The sequence below is a fragment of the Penicillium cosmopolitanum genome (genome assembly GCF_028827165.1).
Source record: "Penicillium cosmopolitanum strain IBT 29677 chromosome Unknown utg000005l:1.0-4006212.0:1.0-4009387.0, whole genome shotgun sequence".
In the NCBI taxonomy this organism is placed as follows: Eukaryota; Fungi; Ascomycota; class Eurotiomycetes; order Eurotiales; family Aspergillaceae; genus Penicillium; species Penicillium cosmopolitanum.
In genome coordinates, this window is record NW_026622675.1 from 1,836,796 (window position 1) to 1,850,438 (window position 13,643).

The window sequence follows — 13,643 nt, forward strand, 5'->3', positions numbered from 1 at the left end:
AGACACAGTTATCTGAGGTTGACGTACGGAGTATGTACAGAGTAGAGCCAAGATATTTCATGTAGAATTGTGCAACAATAGTTCTGTAAATCTGGCAATGCCCAGACCAAGGGGTTCTTGGCTCTACATTACCGAGTACTAGTATCAGAAGAACGATTTTCTCTGCATCATGTGCAAACTCAAAGCCAAAGCGCCCAGACCTACCAGCGCACCGGAAGGCCGCCCGATAAGCCTCCCTTCTACGAGTACCATTCCGATGTCTAGCGGAGGGAGTACCCTAACTACTATCTACACACTACGGAGTATCCGTACTCCGCAACTTGAATGTCCAATACCAATTCAATTGAAATCAATACAATGCCAATGCCAATGCCATTCCAATAGACAGATCGTCCCGCCTGAATGGTCCCGCCCATCACCTCTTCACGTCTTATCTCTTCCAAACGTCATCCCACGTGCGTACATGGGAAACCAACCACTCTGCACTCGCCGATTATCAACATGATTGCACCAGCGCATACCCTATGTACAGTAATGTACTCTGTACTCTGTACAGCTACAGCGAACGCAATCCCCAACGACGCAAGGCTCCAAAAATGGAAAAAGTCACTGCCACAATCTTAACCCGCCCCTCATTCCCTGCCTCTCCCCAGCTACTCTACAGTATCTCCCCTCACCCACACCCACATCCACATCCACATCCACGTCCCCCCATACTAACTACTGTAGTAAGCTTGTATGTACCAGTGGCGCAAACCAGTCCAGGCCCCAGAAATAAAAATAAAAATAAAAATAAATTACTAAAAAAAATATCTGAGTACCGGTCAGTCTCTGCAAAGACAAACAGATCCAGACAAGGCATAGCTTCAAAGTCAGACAAATCAAATCAAAGCAAACTCCCTTCTATCCTTCTCCACGGGGTAAATCATTCCCCGGAAAGCGATTCTGCTCTTTTCAAAGCTCAGCCAGCTCCCGACTACTCTGCTCTCTAGACTCCGTACTCCATTCCTCTTCTCTAACCTCCGGCCCGGACGGAGCCCAGCGCCAGCGGGCGGCTGCACTCGGCACGAACTACTCAGAACTGATAAGCTGCTTTTACCTTAGTACTAGTATTGTATCCCAGCGGAAAAGCGAACGACCTTAGATTTCTCCCCGCCGGGCAATTTCCTCCGTCGGATCGGAGGACGAATGTACTGTACGCATTGTCCTGTTCAACAAACCAAGCCAATGCCCGCCAAGGATGTAGGTAGGTGTGGTGGTTATGTTAGAATCCCTTCTACGCATGTACAATCTATCCTATCCTTTTGTCCGACCGGGTAATATTAGTATTAGGAGGAGAAGTGGTGGTGACTGGCCATCTAACTAGTAACTAGTTTAGTTACTCCGTTGCATTTTTAGATATACATAGACTAGGTATTGCAGTTGTAATTAACTAGTAGGCGTTGTCAATTGTTCTACGGAGTACTCTACTCGTACCACGGCGAGCTACTCGTACATACCCAAAGTCTGGGCAATCTCAGATCTGCAGCTAACTACTCTGCAACTGCAACTGCAACTGCAACTCCCTGCATCTCTGAAACTGAACCTGAACCCGAAACCCCCCAGTGGAGCGGAGCGGACTGGACTGGGCTGTATGGCACCGATGACCCTCCTTGCTCCACGGAGCTATATGGAGGAGATCACGATAGTTGCAAATGATGGACCTTGGCGCTCTTGGCGCAAGTCCGGTATCTGCAGTCGATCATTCTGATCTGAGGCAACACTTGGCAGGCGCAAAAACGGGTCGTACGGTCGTTAGTTCATGTTTAGAATGCCCAGTGTTTTTTGTAGTGGACCTGGACTTGGTCATGTGCCATCAGTTGTGCTATGGGATGCGCCAAGTCGTAGGCTCTTGGGTATCTTTGGTGGCAGCGTAGCACGATACTAGTAGACCATGTGAGTACTAGTAGGGTTCAATGTACTGAAGATAGATGCATGCATGCATGGGAACTACTGAATAGCCGGTCTAGAGCAATGCTGCTACCAATACGAGAAAGCCTCCGCAACAGAATTCAGAACGATGTCAAAAATACAATTGGATAATAGAGAGGAAATGATAAAATAGAGAGAAAGGGGAAGAAAAAAAGAAATGAAAGAAGCAAAAAGATAAAAGAAAAGGAAAAAATTAACAGGCCGTCAGGGAATAGAATCTCCCTCCGATGATATGATATGACATGACACATCCCATCCATCCAGCCTCATCTCAACTCAGCTTGGCAACCCATGCCAATCCATCCCTTCCCCGATCTTCATGTCTTTTTGCTCGCACCAAAGGGGTCATCACTTCGCTTTATGTTACACATGATCAAGAAAAAAAAAAAGGAGAAACAAAAAAAAGAGGAAGAAAACAAGGAACTCAGGGGATTACCCGGGTCTCTCTTTCTCTAGAACGCGCGGTATCCCGTAGCTTGCGGGGGTGATCCCGTTAGCTTGTCCGTATGGGCTGGCCGGAGCGGGACCACCGGGGCCCTGGGTCAGCATCAGCCGAGAGCCACCCAGGATCGGGGTGTTGTCCTGATCGGTTGTGTGGGTCGTCTCGCGGGACTTGCGCTCCTCGTTATCCTTCTTTAGTGTCTCGATCGCACGAGTCTGCTCGCAGAGGAAGTTGATCATAAACGGCATTGTGAAGTCGTGCAGGCCCTTGCGCCATGAGATCTCCATGATCACGTCAGGGCGGATGAGATCGTAGCAGGCGTACAGCATGCCAACGTAGCACTCGCGGCTTCCGATATCGACGAACTAAGAGGTTTGTTAGCTTTGTTTTTATGAAAGATGAGATACAAGGGGCTAGGAAGGGACATACGTAGCGAAGGAGCTCCTCCACAATCTCGGGCTTGGTTGAGATGGCAGCGGTCTCAATGGCATCCTTGTATAGCCTATCCTGCTTGGACAAGGCGATAGACTTCTCCCAACGCTTGTTGTTGCGGTAGATGCTGGCGGCAATCTGGCGGAAGAAGATCAGGTCGTGCTTCTCCAGGCGCACAGCCAGATCAACAGCGTCGAAGTTGTCGTAGTTGTCAACGGAATCACGGAGGGTCTTGTAGTCCTCCTCCTCGATCAGAAGCTCATTAATGGCGTCGTTGACCGCGCGCTTGTTCTGGGTCTGGACGTTGAGCAGGAAGGGCTTGATCAAAGGAATGTTGTCGGAGCTCTGGAAGATACGGACGACACGGTTGACGTCGATACGGGCAGTGAGGGCCTGCAGAAGATCGGTGATGAGGAGGGGTTGCTCCTGCAGGTAGAAGGTCAAGGCACGGTAGTAGATCTCCAGGTTGGCAACCTTAACAATGATGTCCTTGAACGAGTGGTGCTCCCAGGCATCGGCCGCACGCTCCATCATAGCCAGAGCCGCGTTGTCAAACTCATCGTAGTGGCAGTACAGGAAGACCAGCTCCGGCCACAGGTTCGCCTCCTCGCAAGCGCGGATCATCTTGGGGGTGTTGAGACGAGTGTAGAACAGCTTGAGGTGCTCCATAACACGGTCGGGGTGGTACTTGGACAGAGCAATGCCCAGCTCAGTGAACATACCCATGTGAGATCGCTCCAAGCCGAGACCAGCCTCCAGGACGGAGATCAGCTCATCGAAGTAACCGTTGCGCTCATACTGGCGCACAAGGGCCTGAAGCTCCTCGGCGTGAACAATCAAGTTCAGACCGCAAATCTGGGCGAGGCGGAACTCCTTCTTGTCAACGCAGGCCTCGTTAACCTGCTTCCAGACCTTGACGCTGTTGGCCTTGCGGGCACACTCAACGGCGGCCTGGTACTCCTCAAGGTGCACCAGAGTGGTGGCCAGCTTAGCCCAGTTAGAGATGCTGGTGAAGAAGATCTTGGCAGCCTGGTGGTAACCCTCCTCGTAGGCCTTGTCACCGGAGGTTTCGATGTCAGCGACGTTGGTGGTGCGCAGGAAGTCCTCAAGTTCGGGAAGCTGGTCCAGACGGGCGAAGCAGAATGCGAGGGCAGTATCAATGGCCGGCTCGCGCAGAGTCTTGCGAGCCATGCGAAGGAACTTGACGAGATCCTCATCCTTGCCGGCGTGGGTGGCGGTGTCGATAACCTCATTGTAGTTGGAGGGATCAGCAGCACGGATGTACGACTCGATAGAGTCAGACACACGCAGACCATCCAATTGGGCCTTGGCAACCTTGCTCCAGACGTCAGGCAGCTCAACACGCTCGGCAAACTCCTGAGCGCGGTCAATGCTGACGATGTTCTCAACAAGGACATTGGCAGCGGCCAGGAAGTTGTTGACCTTCTTGTAGATCTCGAAAGCCTCCTCATACAAGCCAACACTGATACACATCTCAGCAATTTCATCAGCAGAGAACTCGTTGAGCTGGTGAATGTAGTCCATCAGACGACCCTTGTCAGCCTTAGCAGCAGTCAGCATCAGCAGGTTTTGCAGGCTGGCGTTGTCGCTGAATGGCGAAGGCTCCAAAATGATCTTCTCGAGAAGCTCAATAAGCTCGCCGGGGAGATCGGCATCAAGGAAGCACTTAACAGCCACGGAAACCTTGTCGGGCTCGGTGGACTCGGGGACAGCAGTGGCAACGACCTGGTCAACAAGCGAACGGCGGTGGATGTTGTTCTCGCTGAGGACAAAAGTCCAGACCTCGGGGTCCGCACGCTCAACAAGGTAGCGGGCCTGGGCACGGTACATAGCGTTCTCGTTGGTAATGCTGATGAGCTCCAGGTCGTTCTGGCCCTTGCGGTAGGCAATGTAGGCCAGGTTGGGGTCACGCTTTTCACAGTACTTTCCGACAGTCAAGGTGTCGTACATGTCGTTCTCCTTCAGGAACTTCTCGGGATCATTGTTGCTATCAATGTAGATCTTGGCGAGGGCGTTGTAGACAGCTTGCTGCTGGTTACCAGTGGCAAGGGTAGCCTCGAGGAAGGGCAGCAGCAGCTTGAGACGGTTGCGGCTCTCAACCTCGGTAACGAGCTCATCAATGGGGATGACCGACGGATCAACGGTGGACAGGAGGTTCTTGATGATGCTCTCCTCGCAGTCAACATCCAACAGACCGCCAACAACAGCGGGAGCACGAGAGGGGTTCACGCGCTGGACATAGACCTCGATAGACTTGAACTGCTGGTTCTGGTACAGGTAGAGAACAAGGTCGTGGATGAAGTTGAAACGGTCGCAGACAATAATGAGAGGGAGCTGCTCAGACAGGTGAGCCTCCTTGAGGAAGTTCTTAACCTTCTCGGGGTTGTAGTAGTTGCTCTCACGGCAAATCCGCTCGACCTCGGTGAGCTGGCTCATGGCAGTGGCGGCTTCGATGTACTTGAAGTGCACCTCGCCATCCTCGCTGAGGTTGACAATACTTCCCAGGTAGTAGTAGAGACCCTCGGCGGTACGGTACTTCTCGAAAAGGTCGATCAAACGGTTAGGTCCAATGAGATCAGAGAACTTGGTAGCAATCTGAACGACAGCCTGCAGGTTCTGGCGGATGTTGTTCTCGAGCATGGTGTCCATGCACTCGAGGGTCTGTTCCACAGACAGGCGACCGAAGTAGTTGATCAACCAGTCGGGAGTCAGCATGTCAGTGCGAACAATGTTGCGCTTGATCACAGCGGGGTCATCGGAGTTCTCCAAGGCGCGCTGAATGAGATTGGCTTGCTCGCAAAGTTGAGAGATGCGAGCGCGATCATAGTTAGTGAAGATCTCATTGCCTAGAATGGCGTCTGCGACCTGAGGAGCATTGACAAGGTTCATCTCCAGAAGGCGAGTCTGCAAGTGGCCGTGCTCGGGCTTGTTGTCCTTGAGGGCATCGAGGAGGAAGGAGGTGGCCTGCTGGATCATGTTCTGGGAGAGGAACACATCCACAACACGGTCAAGATCAACGAGAGCGCCGCCCTCCTCGTTGGCGAGCTGAGTAGCGAACTCGGCTCCCTTCTCGGGGTTGACACGGACAATGTGTTGCAGGAGCTGGGTGTAGTCGGGCTGGTAGTTGGCCTCCTTGGAGTAGGAAAGAATCCTGTCGAATTGACCAGTCTCGGCGAGGCCGGCGACAACCTTGTTGGGAATGTTGGCCTGAAGGTAGACGTTCAGGGCCAGAGCCATGTCGTATGGGCGAATGATGTCTCCAAGCTCTTCCGAAGACTCCAGCTTATTCTCGCGCATCCACTTTTCCAGCAGGTGCTTGCGGTTCTGCTGCAAGACGGGACGAACAAGCTCCACACTCTCGTAGCGGTTGAGCGAACCCTTGTCCAGAAGCATACCGAAGTACTGAAGAATGACGGACATGTTACCCTCTTGAGGAGCGCTCTTGAAACGGTTGATGGTTTCCGTAGTACGAAGGAATCCACGAGGGGAGTTTGCAGCAACCTTGGCAGCCTCGGCGAATTGACCGGTGCTGATGAGCTGGTCGAATTGTTGCTGATACAAGTGATCAGCACCCGGGAGACCCGCCCGAGAAGCAAGCTTCACAGCAAGAGAAGACATGGCGGGGTTGTTCATGAGGTATTCGATGATGGTACCCTCGTCGACGCTGACTGACAAAACTTGACCCTTGCGATTGACACCAACCAGGCCCTGTCCATCCATATCAGAGGCGGTGGTGAAGATGGTCTCGCTGGAAATTCGGTTCATGAAAATACAAGTACCGGTCTCAAGATCGTAAAGGTGAATGAATCCATACTTCGTCACCAGGTAGACAACATCGTATTTGGATGATACCTGCATCGCAACGGGGAAGTCATTGACGGCTTCGCTGGGGAAGTACACTTCGACGGCCTTCTTCTGGAATCGTGGGTTGGGTTCTTGGTGGTCGATCTCGGCAATCTGCAGCTTGGCACCGGTCGCAGTGCGTACGGCGAATGTAAAGAGGTGGTGGGGTAAAGGAGAGCCCTCAACGTTGATATCGGCGAAGGCAGCGGCGTGGCCCTCAATGAACTGTGAAATACCGCGCTCCTTGGAGTAGAGCTGCATAGATCCGACGACGCGACCTTGCTGTTGGCTGATACCAACAACAACCATCCATTTATCTTGCGAGTTGACGCGGTAGTTGATGATTTGGCATCCCTAAATAAGAAACAAGTAAGAGTCAGTAAGTGATTCAAGCTTTGTTTGGATTTGTCAAGGCAGACGTACGGAAAGATTGGGAAGACGGTCGAACATCTTCACCGGGTTCTCCTGGGAAGCATCATAGACATCCCAGTGGTAAACTGCGGTATCGGTAACCAGACCCAGTGACTTTTCGCTGAGCCACTTCCAGTAGACGATATCTTCATTCATAACGGCGGACTTGAGCTTTGACTTGGCTGCAAGGTCGAAGATCTGGATTGTCCGGCCCTGGGCGCGGAGGGCGATAATGTTCTTGCTCCAGTGCATGATCGCACTGTCAGCGTTGATCGGCCGCCGCATCACCTCATTGTTGTTCTTCAGGTCGACGATGATAACCTGGGGCTTGTCGTCCTCCTCGAGCTTTTGACGAACACAGACATAGTGATCCGATTCGAGAGTCTATAGAGTGGGGGGAGTGTGGTTAGTTGCATGTTTCACTTCCGGGTGCACTTTCCTTGCATGACGGAGAACTTACACATGAGGAGAAGCCAATGGATTGTTGCTATACATGGCGAAAGAAGTTAGTAGGCTGCTTGTATGATCCGAAAGGCGAGCCGGGCGCGACCGGCGATTCCGCCGCCCAACGGGAGCTCATCGCGAAAGTGACACGGGCAAAGCCCAACAATCCAAGACATACCGCAATGCCAACATTGGTCAACTATTGTAAGAGAAAGAGTGTCAGTTTAACAGGTCTTGAGATAATCAGAGCGCAAGGGAAAGCGACATACATTGACCAGTTCTGTGAACTTGATGGGAAGCGGTGCCATATTTACTTAGGCCGCAGCACGACCTGATCCGCCCAAGTGAACGCCACGCAAGGAAAACTGATCAATGGAAGGGAAGGAAAAAGGGGAGAAGAATCTGATGAAAAGAGAGTAAGATGGGAGAGGTGAGAAAAGGAGGGGTGTGAATGGGGGAATCTGAAGAGGCGGAAGTGACCTCAGGAGGCCGCTGTTGTCGTTGCTGAGGTGTCGCTTATGGGGGCTGCACGTGACCCAGGGGCAGAGCTGCTTGGCGGTGGACACTGCGTCATTCCAGACCCTTCCTAGTAGTGGGCCACAGGAGCAAACAGTAGTGATAGTGAGTGATGGTGGAGTGAAAGTCACCTGCGTAATGTATAGAGGTGAGTGTAGTCGCAAACAGAATTGTTTTCAAACGGAGATGGTCTTACCTTATATCTATATATTGAAATCTGCCTGGACACGAAGCTGCCTAGGATAAGTACCATGCTCTTATCTAGTGTATGTTAAATTTCCTCATTCGTCTAGGTAGATTGAATCAATTCCTTACTAGTAAGTATTCCTTTAATTCTACTATTTCCTACTCTTCCTACATCCAACCTTGGACTTGAAGGCTTCCATGGTCGGCCGGCTCGGGAACCCCGGCATCGGAGTCAGTCTACTTAGTTCGGCCCGCAATGGCATCTAGCTCTGGTTGTCTGGGGTATTTTGGGTCCTGTCACTGCAAGGTGTATTCTTGGATTTTTAAACTCTCTGAGAATGTATTATGGTGTGATACACTCCCTATATATATTTTTAGATTTTGAAGACTTGTTGCCCAATTTAATTTTCAGCTCAATATATATCTCTAATAGTAACCTGCAGTAAAGTACCTCCGGGTGTCGATGAGAAAATGAATAACAAAAATTTGAGAGTAAGAAGACACCAAAATGCATATTTGATCTGAATTACTAGTAATCTCCTCAGCTATGTCTACTCTAGATTTCCTAGAAACCATCCATAGATATAGTCCCACCAGTAAAGTAGATTATCTACCTAGGTAGAAATTGGATGCACCCCGATTTTGCGGGGCAGGGCAAGACCCGTTTATCCACACGTGCGCCCAGCATCCAAGCAACCACATGGAGTTAATGGACCAAAGAATCCAACTAATAACTTTACTGGCCAATCATTGACCTGTATAGAAGCGAGCTCAGAATTGAAAACATCTCCTAGGACTCATTCTGTCGTCATTTCTTGGAAAATACTTAAAGGGCACCCGCAACATTGGAAAACGACGTAGGGGGCTGGGATAGTAATATCGAACATAGTTCGAGCCACTGCCAACACATATCTGGGCAGTCTTATATATCACAAGCACCAAGCCCAGTCTTCGCCCACCAACCGCCAGGGAGAAAAAAAAAGCAAAACAAAAGTGTAAGCTGCGTGGCAAACACAAGATGTGACCCAAGGAGTGTGGCGCACTCCTTGTTTCCCGGCTTCTTTGTGCAAAACTCTCCCACACCCCGAGTTCAAATACCCCAATAGCCGATATCTCATAAAAAGAGCCTCTGGGGAATATCCATGAGCAAACTCCAACCCCTCCTCCGCAGGTCGGCCATTGTTCAATTGGCTCAGAAGCACCGAGATACCGATGCCGCTCAGCGGCCTTGCACTCAAAATGTATAGCCAAGGCCGAAAGGATCTCGGAGTAGAAGTCTGCCCACGCCAAGCTGACATTTTAAGCCTGTCTTGCGGGATAAACATCGTATCGTATCACTTCCTGAGGCGGGCACGGATGGCCGAGACCTTGGCGGCATCTTGGCTGGTCAGCCGAGTGGGATCTCCCCGCGTCGAAGCACGGGATAAACCTGGGGCCGATGGTAAGTTGCTCTGATCACGAAGAATATGCGGGAGCTGAATGCGGGGCAGGGATATGGCAGGGGTGCCTGAGGGCCTAGCAATGGCTATAAAAAGGGCGATGGCGCGCTTCCGTAAAAGCTCCGAGGAAGGAAACATACATATACAGATACGGGCTTGTTCAGATTGAAGTTTTGACCGGTATCAAAAATCTTACCTTGTGGGTTTCCCTTTGTCCGATCATGGCCTCCAACGAAGTGGCGGAGCCCATTGCGAAGGGGATTATTCCTACTGCTCGACAGGCATTTGGAGATTTGTTTATTTGGAAGCAGCGTGTGGAAATCACCAATGAATATGGCGAGACTCGTACAGAATGGCAGGAACCAGAGCCCATTCGAAACCCAATCAGCTTGCTGATGCAGCTCTCAGCCCGGGACTGGCTTTTCTTTCTCATGGGGTTTACAGCGTGGACTGCCGATGCCTTTGACTTTCATGCCCTGTCTATCCAGCAGAAGAAATTGTCTGACTACTATGGTCGTTCCAAGACAGAGATCTCAACTGCTATAACTCTTACCCTTCTTCTAAGAAGTGTGGGTGCCGCGGCTTTTGGACTTGCTGGAGATAAGTATGGTCGCAAATGGCCGATGGTTCTCAACATGATCATTCTTGGAGTGTTGCAAATTGCAACAATCTATAGTCACACTTTCCAGCAGTTCCTGGCTGTGCGAAGTCTTTTTGGCCTTTTTATGGGTGGTGTATACGGAAATGCTATTGCGATGTCACTAGAGCATTGCCCGTACGTGATTTCCAGTCCCGAACAATTATAAGTAGCTAATCATTGCAAACAGTGTGAACGCGAGAGGTCTCATGTCGGGTATACTTCAGCAAGGGTACTCCTTTGGGTATGTGCTTGCAGCATGTGCCAATCTCGGTGTAGGTGGAAGTACCGAGAGTTGGAAGACTGTATTTTGGGCTGCGGGTGAGTATCCGAAATCAAAGAGGAATGTATATAAACTAACAGAACTATCCATGCAGCCGGTCTTTCTATCGGCGTCGGTCTCATTCGCATTCTATTCCCCGAGTCCCAGCAATTTATCGAGGCCAAAAAAGCAGGCAAACGGACGATGACAGCAGGGGAGTTCTCTAAGGAGACCCGAACTATGTTGGCCAAGCAGTGGAAGCTTTGCATTTACTGTGTCATATTGATGACATGGGTAAGTTTGCAACCATTGAGCAAGAGAATGTGAGCTAACATGATTTCAAACTAGTTCAACTATTATTCGCATACATCCCAAGATTCGTACACAACGTTCATGCTCACAGAGAAAGAGCTCGACAACGCGGGCGCCTCAAGGGCATCTATCCTGATGAAGACTGGAGCCTGCGTTGGTGGAACCATTATCGGCTACCTTTCACAATTTGTCGGCCGTCGTCGTGCAATGATTGTATCTGCTCTGGTTTTGGGCGTTCTCATTCCCGCATGGATCATGCCACAGGGTGAGAGATCGTTAAGTGCCTCCGGGTTCTTCATGCAGTTCTTCGTCCAAGGAGCATGGGGTGTGATTCCCATTCATCTGAATGAGCTCTCGCCTCCCGAGTTTCGATCCACGTTCCCTGGGTTGACCTACCAAATTGGAAACATGATCAGTTCTCCATCTGCGCAGATTGTGAACGCCGTTGCGGAGAAGACCTGGATTACTGCGGCATCCGGTCACAGAGTATCGGCCTATGGACCGGTAATGGGTGTTGCGACTGCTATAATTGCCACAGGAATTGCGGTGACCGCCGCCTTTGGACCCGAGAAACGTGGTCGTCGCTTTGAGAGTGCGGTGGCTGGAGTTGATGAGGTAGCTGCTACTAAGGTTGCGGATCTTGAGGCAGGTGACCCAGAGAAGAAGGTTGGCAATGAAAGCCAGGCAAAGGAAGAGAGAATTGAGAGTGTTAACGAGAAGTTATGATTGGGCATCCTCTTGTCAGATACACGATGGGAACACTGGATCGAATATAGGACGTTCTATAATATCCTTTTAATTAGTTTTTTGAATGCCGTATGCTTTACCTTGCATCTTGAATTCGCAAAGACAATCGTGAACCAATTTGTATGGTGGGTGTATGGTGTATGGGTATTCGATCATGCGTTGAAATAACACCCGATGGTGCAAGGCTTGAAGAAAGGGTGACAAGTCGTGGGAACAGAGGCCATTCTATAAGCAAGGATACTGATTCTCATCAACATGTAGAAACCAGTCAGACAACTCAGTCTGAACATAGGAGGCAAGAGGGTGTGGTTGTGATCGACAGACCACTGACTCTCCTTTCCCTATGACCCAGGCGATATCAGGGGTACAGCCAACCTGGCATCTTCGCGACAATAATTTTGTTCGCATCAAGATTCGAGGCGAAGAGAGTTGGAGGCACGAAATAAAGTACCGAAACCCAAAACAAGTGACGTGACAAGGGTTCGGTCCGCTACAGGCAACTGGGGGCTGGAGCAGCATATCCTGCACCCAGGGACTCGGATAACAGCTTCAATTTGCATCAACTACGAGCTACGAGCTACGACCTACGACCTACTGCTACGCAAGAGAAAGCGGCACCAGGTTGAGACAGGAAAAGACAGAGAGATGGGCCAGGTGGTACTCCCAAAAGTCCAAGCACAGCGTACAAGACAATTGGAGAGACCGACTCTTTGATGGTACAAGACCAATCAAGCGAGTTTTGACAGACACAGACAGAGCTAGTGTCGTCTTCTTTTCAACAATGGTTATGCGGAAAAACAACACCTTTTGTGCAGCCTTCATTGTGAAAAGTGGAACTGTGGGAGTTTTGCAAGGTAGTAGATTCATGTCTCTAGCACGCCTATCCTGGTTGCCGTGGTAGATAAAATAAGAGAAAGGGGTTCAGAACACCATTGCCGACGCAGGGACCGGGAGCCCGGCCGGGGTCGACGGGGTCTTCCGTCCTGGGCCGATTTTTTGTTTCGGAGAAAGAATTTTTGGCTCCCTTCGATGCATCGTAAATCACAGTTTCATCCGGGCCTCCATCCCGTTTCCTCAACACTCGTTAAAGCGTTTACCGGACGATACCGTCGAAGCGGTTCTTGAACCACTTGATGGTCTCGGTGGTGTTGATCTTGTGGTTAACACCGATGGTGGACTTGCAGCGACGGCGCTTGGCGACACGCTCACCGGGGCGGGTCCTAGAAATAGTCAGCATCCCAATCCACCTTCGAGTTGCAGCAGAGTAACTGCCTCCGCTCCTCTTCGATGTACTCACATGCAGCAGAAGAAGTCCATGCCGTAGATACCGATACCGGGGTCGTACTTGATACCCAGATCAATGTGCTCGGAGATACCGAAACCGAAGTTGCCGGTCTCGGAGAAGTTGCGCTTACGGAGCTCGTACTCCTTGACCTTCAGGCCACGCTCGAGGATCTCCTCAGCCTTGGGGCCACGGACGGTAACGTGGACGGCGATCTTCTCGTTACGGCGGATACCGAAGGTACGGACGGTGTAGCGGGCCTTGGAGTAGACGGGGGTCTGACCAGACAGCTGCTCAAGCACCTTCGCGGCACGAGTAAGTCTGTCACCAGACTCACCGACCGAGATGTTCAGCACGAGCTTCTGGATGCGCAGCTCGCGCATGGGGTTGGCGCTCTTGTCCTTTCCGTCCGACTGCATTGCTGTTAGGCGATTGCAAATTCACATTGAATGAGGGGGTGGTGTATCATACCATGGCGACTGAGTGTTGTGGCGTGAGGTGGTTATCGAGAAGAGGAGATCCTGCAAAAAGTCACAAAATGGGGAGCGTTCCGAAGGTTGGTGTGTGCGGTCACGGGAGATAGGGTCACGGGAGATAAGGAGTCCTCAAGCGAGAGGGCTGCTGACTAACGGACCGAACCTTTGAGTATTTCTCCGCCTTAGGCAGTAAATGTCACATGATCACTTCAGCTTAGTCAT

At 50.9% G+C, this 13,643-nt stretch overlaps 3 protein-coding genes across 3 annotated transcripts; 1 reads left to right on the forward strand and 2 right to left on the reverse strand.

Annotated features, from left to right (window-relative positions):
• Positions 1–2,403: 2,403 nt before the first annotated feature.
• On the reverse strand, positions 2,404–7,872 carry N7509_003747 (uncharacterized protein; the record flags this gene model as incomplete). Its single annotated transcript, XM_056628384.1, has 6 exons — positions 2,404–2,778; positions 2,843–7,063; positions 7,133–7,504; positions 7,581–7,607; positions 7,743–7,763; positions 7,834–7,872. The coding sequence occupies 6 exons, from the start codon at positions 7,870–7,872 to the stop codon at positions 2,404–2,406; spliced, it is 5,055 nt and encodes a 1,684-aa protein (XP_056491118.1).
• Positions 7,873–9,926: 2,054 nt separating this feature from the next.
• Positions 9,927–11,642, forward strand: N7509_003748 (carboxylic acid transport protein; the record flags this gene model as incomplete). The annotated part of the gene is made up of 4 exons (XM_056628385.1): positions 9,927–10,480; positions 10,533–10,663; positions 10,720–10,898; positions 10,953–11,642. The coding sequence occupies 4 exons, from the start codon at positions 9,927–9,929 to the stop codon at positions 11,640–11,642; spliced, it is 1,554 nt and encodes a 517-aa protein (XP_056491119.1).
• A 1,114-nt stretch (positions 11,643–12,756) lies between these two features.
• On the reverse strand, positions 12,757–13,458 carry N7509_003749 (60S ribosomal protein uL5; the record flags this gene model as incomplete). The annotated part of the gene is made up of 3 exons (XM_056628386.1): positions 13,417–13,458; positions 12,961–13,358; positions 12,757–12,883 (listed from the first exon to the last, which is right to left on the reverse strand). Exons 1-3 carry the CDS (start codon positions 13,417–13,419, stop codon positions 12,757–12,759), a joined length of 528 nt encoding a protein of 175 aa, XP_056491120.1. The 5' UTR covers positions 13,420–13,458.
• Positions 13,459–13,643: the final 185 nt, after the last annotated feature.